The sequence below is a fragment of the Canis lupus genome, chromosome 2, assembly GCF_003254725.2.
Source record: "Canis lupus dingo isolate Sandy chromosome 2, ASM325472v2, whole genome shotgun sequence".
Lineage (NCBI taxonomy): Eukaryota > Metazoa > Chordata > Mammalia > Carnivora > Canidae > Canis > Canis lupus.
In genome coordinates, this window is record NC_064244.1 from 3,999,063 (window position 1) to 4,011,511 (window position 12,449).

The window sequence follows — 12,449 nt, forward strand, 5'->3', positions numbered from 1 at the left end:
CCTAAGAAGAGGTGGGAACCACCTTGGGTATCTTTAGCAAAAAGAACCACAATTGGATGGAACAAGCTTCAATAAATAATGATATTTTGTGAAAGTAAAATGACAGTGCAATGCAACATGGTGATATTATGAGATATATTTGGGGCTCTCTGGTTGTTTCTGCAATTAGTATAAGTAGGAATGAATGGTTCATTTGAAATGAGTGTGCAGAGATTCATAAATAAGCAAGGAGGCATTAAGAATATTTCACAGAAAATAGGATTAAAAACTGGGTGGAAAAGGATATGTCTTAGAGAAATTTATAATTTAGTAAGAACCACAATTTCCTCCTTCACAACACCCTCTCAATGCCTTAATATTTTTTAAACCTTTTCTTCTTAAAGTTCCTAGTATATTGTGCACACTTTTACTATTTCTTTCATGTCTCACATTTTCTTTTTGGTAAAAACTGGATATTCTAGACAACATACTGTAGCAAATCTGGATACTGAGTTCCCCTCTACTTTGGAGGGTCAATGTTGTTTTCCTGATTATTTATCTAGAAATCAGTCTGGGCCATTTTTTTATTGTACTAAAGTCTCCTTCTCTCCAGTGTGAAAAGCAATGTTGCTTCTCTGAGAGCAAAGACTTAGACATGCACACAGTCACTTTAGGATGACAGTTTCTTAAAAGGGGTCCCTTTGTTTCTTTCCTTTGTTTCTCTGTTAAGTTCTCTACCTCCTTTGGTATCACACAAGGATTGATAAGAAGTGTGTGAAACGCTGCCACCAGGACAAGAGGCTGTGGTATAAACTATGAGCTATATGACAAAACTAAAGGTTTCTACTTCACCTGAGGTATTATAAATTTGCTTGATATTTCAATCATACAGAGAAAATTCATAACCAATGTAGTAGCTACCTGCTAAATTCCTCTTCTTATCCATTTCATAAGCTAGAATTTCTGCTTTGCAAATACAAAACAACTATCCTGAAAAAAGAAAGTGAGTAGAACAGCATTTGAAATGCTTCCATCAAGCATATTCCAAGCTCAATTTAGCAATGGATTTTTAAGGATTTTTAAGGATTCTTAATGGATGAGTTCCAAAATCTATAATATGTGGCTAATTGTTCATTTAGTAACTGCTAGAATTCCACTAATTATAGGAGGGACTTTATGAAGATGTTTTATCGTGTAATAATAGCACATAGATTCTATAGTCTTTAAAGATCCAAATTTGAATTCCAGAAGGAATAAATAAACCTTAAATAGATTTGAAATATTTTTGCTCTTACCAGGATGACTCTTTAACTGTGTCTTGAATTCTCTCTTTATTATACTTCTTCCAATAGCACCTGGGAGGGACTCCCTATCAATCTCTATGGAAATAAACAGTTTCAAAACACTTTTGTAAGGTAAATGTTAACACATGTGTGTTTGTGTGTCTAGTACTTCTCTAATTAGCATTTCTTATTATAGGAGAATTATAATGATATGTCTGGATTGCAGAAACGTAATACCTTAGAATCTGAAGAGCTGTTAGTAAACATGTAAGCCTCAAGATACTGAAGCATAGAGATGTTTAGTGACTTGACAAATGTCTCATATCTGGGTGATGACCAAATGGATGCACAAACTGATGCTTCATCTAGGGCTTTACCCAGAAAACAGAAAGTATTTTGCAAATTTAAATCACCCTAGAGTGTTTGACTTTAAGTATAACTTTCATGTACATATTAAAAGCACATTCATATGATAGGGATATAACTGGTTAGGCAGGACATAACATTTTTTTCTCAGGTCAATTTATAAGCCATGGTCACTGGACTCACAGACCTTACTGTGAGACAGAAATTCTTTGACTTGTCCAGGAATATTTTAATGCTCTCCCTTTTATTACATTATGTCACTTTGAATCAAGTAGACATTAGTGGTGGAAAAGAATAACATATAACATGGAATGAGATGAAGTGCTCTCTCAAGTTCCTCTTAGCATGTAGACCTTCTAACTAGGGAGGACAAAATGGGGAATTTGCACTAACATGAGAATTGGCATTGCATCCCTTTCCTTTGAGTCTTTATATGATTTTTAACTTTTTCCTGGATGTGGAAACTATTACGTAGGTCTAATGACAGAAAAATAAAAAGAAACTTATTTAAAGGAATTTCACATTGCAAAAGAAATAACTAGAATTGTTGACACTAGGTTACCTACTGGGCAAAGTTTCCTGGGCAAAAATTGGTTCTAACATACATATAACTGAAGTGGGAAACATTGCCATGATCCAGACATCACAGATTAGAAGTCTTGCTTTATAGAAATGACTGAGCCTATGAATTTTAAAGTTTTCACTACCATCATGACAGCAAAAATTATACTGCCACCGTGATCTAAATGGAGGCAGAGATCAGATAAGGAGGTATCTTTACTAAAACAAAAGACAAACTGGATTGAGCAGAACAGGTTTTTAATAATTAAATAATGACATTTGTGAAAGTAATATGAGCTATAGTAACACATAACTGGAGAGAATTAGCAGATGTATTTTAGCCCTCTGGTCTTTCTCCAATGGATGTAATTAGAAAAACTCTCAATTCTCACATGAATTGAGAAAGCAAGGGATTCTTATATAAGCAGAGATCCAAGGAGAATAGCCCTGCTAACATTGGGTTTAACACTAGGAGCATAAAAGATACATGTTTATGATATATTAAGAGTCATAAATTTCCTCCTTCACCATATCCTTCCATTGCTTTAAGTCTTAAAAAAAATCCTATGTTGCTTGAATTACTTGAGTATTTTTTTAAAATAATAAATTAATTATTTATTGGTGTTCAATTTGCCAACATACAGAATAACACCCAGTGCTCATCCCGTCAAGTGCCCCCCCCCCCCAGTGCCCGTCACCCATTCACCCCCACCCCTACTCTCCTCCCCTTCCACCACCCCTACTTCGTTTCCCAGAGTTAGGAGTCTTTATGTTCTGTCTCCCTTTCTGATATTTCCTACCCATTTCTTCTCCCTTCCCTTCTATTCCCTTTCACTATTATTTATATTCACCAAATGAATGAGACTATAATGTTTGTCCTTCTCCGATTGACTTATTTCACTCAGCATGATACCCTCCAGTTCCATCCACGTTGAAGCAAATGGTGGGTATTTGCCGTTTCTAATGGCTGAGTAATATTCCACTGTATACATAAATCACATCTTCTTTATCCATTCATCTTTCGATGGACACCGAGGCTCCTTCCACAGTGTGGCTATTGTGGACATTGCAGCTAGAAACATCGGGGTGCAGGTGTCCCAGCGTTTCATTGCATCTGAATCTTTGGGGTAAATCCCCAGCAGTGCAATTGCTGGGTCATAGGGCAGGTCTATTTTTAACTCTTTGAGGAACCTCCACACAGTTTTCCAGAGTAGCTGCACCAGTTCACATTCCCACCAACAGTGTAAGAGAGTTCCCCTTTCTCCACATCCTCTCCAACATTTTGGTTTCCTGCCTTGTTAATTTTCCCCATTCTCACTGGTGTGAGGTGGTATCTCATTGTGGTTTTGATTTGTATTTCCCTGATGGCAAGTGATGCAGAGCATTCTCTCATGTGCGTGTTGGCTGTGTCTATTTCTTCCTCTGTGAGATTTCTGTTCATGTCTTTTGCCCACTTCATGATTGGATTGTTTGTTTCTTTGGTGTTGAGTTTAAGAAGTTCTTTATAGATCTTGGAAACTAGCCCTTTATCTGATACGTCATTTGCAAATATCTTCTCCCATTCTGTAGGTTGTCTTTGAGTTTTGTTGACTGTATCCTTTGCTGTGCAAAAGCTTCTTATCTTGATGAAGAATAGAGAATCCAGAAGTGGACCCTCAACTTTATGGTCAACTAATATTCAATAAAGGAGGAAAGACTATCCACTGGAAGAAAGACAGTCTCTTCAATAAATGGTGCTGGGAAAATTGGACATCCACACGCAGAAGAATGAAACTAGACCACTCTCTTGCACCATACACTAAGATAAACTCAAAATGGATGAAAGATCTAAATGTGAGACAAGATTCCATCAAAATCCTAGAGGAGAACACAGACAACACCCTTTTTGAACTCGGCCACAGTAACTTCTTGCAAGATACATCCACAAAGGCAAAAGAAACAAAAGCAAAAATGAACTATTGGGACTTCATCAAGATAAGAAGCAAAATGAACTATTGGGACTTCATCAAGATAAGATACTTGAGAGTATTTTTTAAAAAATAAACATATAGTGTACAATTTTCCCATTTTAAATGTTTAATCAATGCTTTTAATTTGTTCATAGAAATGTGTCACAGTCACAATTGTCGAATCTACTTAATATTTATGCCATCAAATTCCTCTGAGATTTAGTAACGTTACATCATATTTTGGATATAGAGTTCTGTATGTTACTCTAAAGTCCTATTCTCCTTCTACACCTACAAATATAAATTAATTAATTATAATTGTTTCATCATTAGTAAAATTTGGGCCCTATGGAGAAACTTAAACAAGAAGAGCAAATATGTATGGATAGTGGTTGCTATATTAATCATTTTATTTATAACACCTAATTCTCTTTTAGCCATTATCTTAAATTATATTCTCTGCTCTAATTACTCTGCTCTTACTGTAGTATTTCAGTACTTTATGTTTGCTCGTTCTTACTTCTAGCAGTATAAATCTACTGAGTACTTCTAATGAATTTTAAATTTTCAGTTACTATATTTTTCAACTGCTGAATTTCCATGTTGTTCTTTTCAAAATATCTTTGCCTTTACAGTTATTCCCACAGGGCAAAGCCTTACAATATATACACAGTAACCTTTGGATGACAGTGTTTTTAACAGGATTATCTTTGTACCTTTCCATATCTGTTAAGCTGTCTGCCTCTTTGATACCACACTAGAAGTCCATCAGCAGTGTGTCTATCACTGTTATATGAGTAAAAGCAGTAATATAATCTCTAAACTATATAACACAACTAATGTACTCTACTACAGCTGAGATACCATAATATGTTTGGTATTTCCATCAAACAGAGGGAAATGGTAACTAATGAATCAACTATCCTAAATTCCTCTTGTTACTATTATATTCGTGAGGTAGCCTTTCTCCTTTGGAAAATTTGAAGGAATTTTTTCTCTCCAAGCCAGAAGTAGAAAATGAATAGAATAGCATTGGACATACTTTTATCACCCATATTCTAAGGTCACTATAGCATTTGATTTTTATGGTCTAATATCTAAATGGATGACTTCTAAAACCCATAATATCTAGCTACATTTTTATTTCTAGTAAACATCAGAGTATAATGAATTATGAGAGTATTCATGAAGATTTTACCTATTTAATAATAACACATAGCTACTCTTGTCATTTATTTTTTTAAAGATTTTATTTACTTATTCATGAGAGACATAGAGAGAGGGGCAGTGACACAGGCTTCATGCAGGAGACTGATGTGGGACTTGATCCCAGAACTCCGGGATCACGTTTTGAGCCAAAGGAAGACTCTCAACCATTGAGCCACCCAGGCATCCCTACTCTTGTCATTTAGATCCAATCTTCATTAAACTGCAAAGAAGGTAAACAAACTAGAAATATTAGACTTGCGAAACTTGTCTTACCAGGGACACTTTTTGATTGTATTTTCATTTCCTCCACAAATGTATGTGGTCCAATAGCATCTTTCAACTGTTCTATATTGGTTTCTATAGAAATAAACATATGAAAACACTTCATAAGGTAAACTTAATGTGTGTGTGTAGCACTTATTTAATTAAGCCTTGTTATTAATGAATAAGCATTATAGTGAAATATTTGTATTGCAGAATTGGTAAAGTGTATTATTGGAAGGGATATTAGCAATTGTTAAGCCTCTATATACTGAGGTTTAGATATGTTAGTGATTTGACCAAGACTATGTATCCAGATAATGACAAAACTGATGCACAAACTTACATCTCATAATCCTTTAACCAGTGTTTTTTCCACATAATGCTATGTCTTACGCTAAATTAAAATATCCTGGAGAGTTTATGATAATAATATACCTTTTGAGTTTACATTAAAATTATAATGATACTATTGAGATATATCTAGTCATATAAAACATAACCTTTTCTCTTCACAGGTTACATTGCAAATCATTGTCTCCATTGTCACAAAAAAATTACCAGGGAGCATAAATTCTTTGATTAGTCCAAGGATATTTTGTTATTTAGTTACAAAAACAAAAAGTAGGTATTGGTAATGGAAATGAATAATAAGATATTCTGTGGATTGGAGGGGGGCGGGAGTACCTTCCATGGTGCCTTTGGCATGTAGACATTGTAGCTTGAAAGGAGGATTTAGAATTTAACTTCTGTTAAATTTGCAGAAGTACAGGATTGAGAGGTGGTCTATCTTCATTTAAGTTTTTATGTGATTTTTTAAAGTTTTTACTTGACTTAAAAATTCCAAATAGATCCCATTACAGGGAAAATATATGAATATGGTTAAAGGCAAGTTTATTCTGAAAAAGGAATGGTCACCTAAAGTCAACCACTGAATCTAAAGTTTTGTGGTCAAGTTGGTTCTAGCAGCATGTACCTAAATTTAGAAACATGTCATGAACTAGTCATCCAGATGTGGAAGTCTTTCTTTGGAAAAATGGCTAAGTTAATAAATAGTAAAGATTGCATTATAATCCAAGTGTACCAACACTGCAATCTGTATAAAGGTGGCCATCTCTGCTGCATTGCCAAAATGAAATGTGTCAGATTAGGGGAATGAGTTTTCAGTAATTAAGTAACAATAGTTTGTAAATGTAGTAAGATCTATAGCAACAAAAACCTGGGGAGAATTAGTAGACGTATTTTGATTTCTCTGGTTCTTCTGCCAACTGGTATACACAAGAAGGTTTTGTTTTCATTTGAATTGAGGAAGCGAAGGATCCTCAAATAAGGAAGAGAAAATTTGAACAGTGTCTGATGAACTATCAGGTTAAGTATTAGGAATTAAAAGTTATGTGCTGGAGAAATTTATAGTCTAGTAAGAATCACATTTTTCTCCGTTTTTTATCCTCCTACTTTCCAAATTTTTTTTTAATTATATTCTGCTTGGACTTCACTGGTTACTTTTAAAAAGTGTATAACAGAGTACCCATCTTTTACTTCTTCTGTTAGGTTTATTCCTAGGTATCTTGCTGGTTTTGGTGCAAGAATAAATGTGATCGATTCTTGATTTCAATTTCTGCTGTTTCATTATTAGTGTACAAAAGATTTCTGTACTGATTTTGTATCCTGTGACTTTGTTGAATTCATGCATAAGTTTTAGAAATTTTGGGTGGGTCTTTCAGGTGTTCTATATACAGTATCATGTCATCTGCAAATAATGAAAGTTTGACTTCTTTCCTGCCTATATGGAGGCCTTTTCTTTCTTTTTGTTGTCTGACTAATGAGGCTAAGACTTCCAGTACTATGTTAAAGAACAGTGATGAGACATCCCTGTCTTCTTCTTGACCGTAGAGGAAAAGCCTTCAGTTTTCCCCATTGAAGATGGAATTAGTTGTGGGTTTTTGTATATGGCCTTTATGATATTGAGGTATGTTCCCTCTATCCCTACTTGGTTGAGGATTTTCAAGAATGGATAGTGTATTTTGTCAAATGCTTTTTCTGCAACTATTCAGAGGATCATATGGTTCTTATTGCTTCTTTTATTAATGTGGTGCATCATATTGGTTGATTCACAAACCAAAGATGTATAAGTCCTGTACTCCAAATACTACAGAACATTTATGAAAGAAATTGAAGATGACACAAAGAAATGGAAAAAAATTCAATGCTCATGGATTGGAAGAGAAAATGTTAAAATGTCTGTATTACTCAAAACAATTTACACATTTAATGCAATCACCATCAAAATAGCACCAGCATTTTTCACACAGCCTTTCAAAGAAGCTGGAATAAGAAAAAAAAAACAAGTATATGCTTATGATATGTGTTATATTGATCTTATTTACAACTTCTGGTTCTTTCATTTGTTCCTGGGGATTCAATTTACCATCTGATATAAATTTTTTTTTTACCTGAATACATTGCTGTTCCTACCCATCTTTGTGTTGCTATTGTGAAATATACTACATCATTACATGTCATAGGTCCAATGATACAAACATATATATATGGTTTTATATGATTACCTCTCAAATCAATGAAGATGGAAAAGTGATGAAATATGTACATATACTGTGTTTTTTATTTATAGAATTTTTTTTACCCATTCTCTTTTTTAGGGAATTCAGATTACTATGTGAGGTCACTTGCTTTTAGTCTGAATAATTGTCTTTTTATTTCTCATTAAGCCAAACTACTAGCAATGCGTTCTCTCTTTCTCTTTCTTTCTTAAATATATTTGGGAATCTCTATTTTACCTTTATTACAGAGAGAGAGTTTTGGTAGGAAGAAAATTCTTGGTTGATATTTTTTTCTTTCAGCACTTTGAATAGGCCATTCTATTGCTTTTTGGTCTCTATAATTTCTGGTAAGTCAGCCATTAAGCCCAATAAATAGTAGAAAAGTGAACAGTTGTCCAAAATGTGTATATTAATTTACACTACTACCAGCAAGTTCTGAAAGTTTCAGTTGCCCTACAACATTATCATGACTTGATTCTATCATTCTTATAGACTTACACTCAATGATGGTATGTCATAGTATCCTTGTGTCTTTAATTTCGATTTTCTAATGCACTACTATGAGTGTATATCTTTCAAATGTTTATTAGTCACTTAGATACTTCTTTGGTGAAATGCATGTTTAAAGCTCTTGCTTAGAAGGGAAGAGGGGCAAGATGGCGGAAGAGTGGGGTCCCCAAATAACCTGTCGCCACCGAATTCCCTAGATAACCTTCAAATCATCCTGAAAATCTACGAATTCAGCCTGAGATTTAAAGAGAGAACAGCTGGAATGCTACAGTGAGAAGAGTTCGTGCTTCTATCAAGGTAGGAAGACATGGAAAAAAGAAATAAAGAAACAAAAGGCCTCCAAGGGGGAGGGGCCCCGCGAGGAGCCGGGCTGAGGCCGGGGCGAGTGTCCCCAGGACAGGAGAGCCCCGTCCCGGAGGAGCAGGAGCTGCACCGACCTTCCCGGGCGGAAAGGGGCTCGCAGGGAGCTGGAGCAGGACCCAGGAGGGCGGGGATGCCCTCGGGTTCCCTGGGACAGTAACAGACACCTGCGCCCGGGGAGAGTGCGCCGAGCTCCCTAAGGGCTGCAGCGCGCAGGCGGGACCCGGAGCAGCTCGGAGGGGCTCGGGGGCGGCTTCGCGGAGGGGGCTGCAGGGCGGGAGCGCGAATCCAACAGTGCAGGCCCCGGAGCACAGGGCGCTGGGACACAGCCCAGGATCCGGCCTCCCCGGGACAGGCAGAGGCCGGGAGGGACCAGGACAGCAAGGACGCTCCTGCACGGAGCTGAGCAGATCAGCGGCCCCGCCCTGGAGCCTCCAGGCCCTGCAGACAGAGAGCTCTGTGGTTACTGCGGGAGCTGACTCCAGGACTCCAGAGCTGGCCGCCACCACTGGGGTTGTTCCTCCTGGGGCCTCACGGGGGAAACAACCCCACTGAGCCCTGCACCAGGCAGGGGGCAGAGCAGCTCCCCCAAGTGCTAACACCTGAAAATCAGCACAACAGGCCCCTCCCCCAGAACACAAGCTAGACGGCCAAGTTCCAGGGGAAGTCAAGAGACTTGAAGTATACAGAAACAGAAGATATTCCCCTGTGTTTTTTTTTTCTTTTTGATTTCTGATTGCTTCCCCCACCCTTTTTCCCCTTTCTTTCTTTTTATTTCTCTTTTTCTTCTCTTTTTTTCCTTTTTTTCTTCCTTTTCTTTTTTCTTTTCCTCTTTTCTTTCCTTCTTTCTCTCCTCTCTTTTTCTCCTTTTCCCAATACAACTTGTTTTTGGCCACTCTGCACTGAGCAAAATGACTAGAAGGAAAACCTCACCTCAAAAGAAAGACTCAGAAACAGTCCTCTCTCCCACAGAGTTACAAAATCTGGATTACAATTCAATGTCAGAAAGCCAATTCAGAAGCACTATTATACAGCTACTGGTGGCTCTAGAAAAAACCATAAATGACTCAAGAGACTTCATGACTGCAGAATTTAGATCTAATCAGGCAGAAATTAAAAATCAATTGAATGAGATGCAATCCAAACTAGAAGTCCTAACGACGAGGGTTAACGAGGTGGAAGAACGAGTGAGTAACATAGAAGACAAGTTGATGGCAAAGAGGGAAACTGAGGAAAAAAGAGACAAACAATTAAAAGACCATGAAGATAGATTAAGGGAAAAAACGACAGCCTGAAGAAGAAAAACCTACGTTTAATTGGGGTTCCCGAGGGCGCGGAAAGGGACAGAGGGTCAGAATATGTATTTGAACAAATCCTAGCTGAAAACTTTCCTAATCTGGGAAGGGAAACAGACATTCAGATCCAGGAAATAGAGAGATCCCCCCCCGCCACTAAAATCAATAAAAACCGTTCAACACCTCGACATTTGTAGTGAAGCTTGCAAATTCCAAAGATAAAGAGAAGATCCTTAAAGCAGCAAGAGACAAGAAATCCCTGAATTTTATGGGGAGGAATATTAGGGTAACAGCAGACCTCTCCACAGAGACCTCGCAGGCCAGAAAGGGCTGGCAGGATATATTCAGGGTTCTAAATGAGAAGAACATGCAACCAAGAATACTTTATGAAGCAAGGCTCTCATTCAGAATGGAAGGAGAGATAAAGAGCTTCCACGACAGGCAGGAACTGAAAGATTATGTGACCTCCAAACCAGCTCTGCAAGAAATTTTAAGGGGGACTGTCCAGTGGAACAATCCACAAAAACAAGGACTGAACAGATAGCATGATGAAACTAAACTCATATCTGTCAATAGTAACTCTGAACGTGAACGGGCTTAATGACCCCATCAAAAGCCGCAGGGTGTCAGACTGGATAAAAAAGCAGGACCCATCTATTTGCTGTCTACTAGAGATTCATTTTAGACAGAAGGACACCTACAACCTGAAAATAAAAGGTTGGAGAACCATTTACCATTCAAATGGTCCTCAAAAGAAAGCAGGGGTAGCCATCCTTATATCAGATAGACTAAAATTTACCCTGAAGACTGTAGTGAGAGATGAAGAGGGACACTATATCATACTTAAAGGATCTATCCAACAAGAGGAATTAACAATCCTCAATATATATGCCCCGAATGTGGGAGCTGCCAAATATTTAAACCAATTAAAAACCAAAGTGAAGAAATATTTAGATAATAATACACTTATACTTGGTACTTCAATCTAGCTCTTTCTACCCTCGATAGATCTTCTAAGCACAACATCTCCAAAGAAACGAGAGCTTTAAATGATACACTGGACCAGATGGATTTCACAGATATCTACAGAACTTTACATCGAAACTCAACTGAATACACATTCTTCTCAAGTGCACATGGAACTTTCTCCAGAATAGACCACATACTGGGTCACAAATCGGGTCTGAACCGATACCAAAAGATTGGGATCATCCCCTGCATATTCTCAGACCATAATGCCTTGAAATTAGAACTAAATCACAACAAGAAGTTTGGAAGGACCTCAAACACGTGGAGGTTAAGGACCATCCTGCTAAAAGATGAAAGGGTCAACCAGGAAATTAAGGAAGAATTAAAAAGATTCATGGAAACTAATGAGAATGAAGATACAACCGTTCAAAATCTTTGGGATGCAGCAAAAGCAGTCCTAAGGGGGAAATACATCACAATACAAGCATCCATTCAAAAACTGGAAAGAACTCAAATACAAAAGCTAACCTTACACATAAAGGAGCTACAGAAAAAACAGCAAATAGATCCTACACCCAGCAGAAGAAGAGAGTTAATTAAGATTCGTGCAGAACTCAACGAAATCGAGACCAGATGAACTGTGGAACAGATCAACAAAACCAGGAGTTGGTTCTTTGAAAGAATTAATAAGATAGATAAACCATTAGCCAGCCTTATTAAAAAGAAGAGAGAGAAGACTCAAATTAATAAAATCATGAATGAGAAAGGAGAGATCACTACCAACACCAAGGAAATACAAACGATTTTAAAACATATTATGAACAGCTATATGCCAATAAATTAGGCAATCTAGAAGAAATGGACACATTCCGGGAAAGCCACAAACTACCAAAACTGGAACAGGAAGAAAAAGAGAACCTGAACAGGCCAATAACCAGGGAGGAAACTGAAGCAGTCATCAAAAACCTCCCAAGACACAAGAGTCCAGGGCCAGATGGCTTCCCAGGGAATTCTATCACGTTTAAAGAAGAAACTATACCTATTCTACTAAAGCTGTTTGGAAAGAGAGAAAGAGATGGAGTACTTCCAAATTCGTTCTATGAGGCCAGCATCACCTTAATTCCAAAACCAGACAAAGACCCCACC

The 12,449-nt window shown here is 37.3% G+C and overlaps 1 protein-coding gene across 1 annotated transcript in view; it reads right to left on the minus strand.

The window, feature by feature from the left end:
- CCDC7 (coiled-coil domain containing 7) overlaps positions 1–12,449 on the minus strand; it is a 364,544-nt gene that overhangs the window by 61,928 nt on the left and 290,167 nt on the right. The window contains exons 26-27 of the mRNA XM_049096618.1: positions 5,621–5,704; positions 1,275–1,358 (exon numbers count right to left, since the gene is read on the minus strand). Of these exons, the coding sequence (XP_048952575.1) occupies positions 1,275–1,358; positions 5,621–5,704 (168 nt within the window). The remainder of the gene's footprint in view (positions 1–1,274; positions 1,359–5,620; positions 5,705–12,449) is intronic.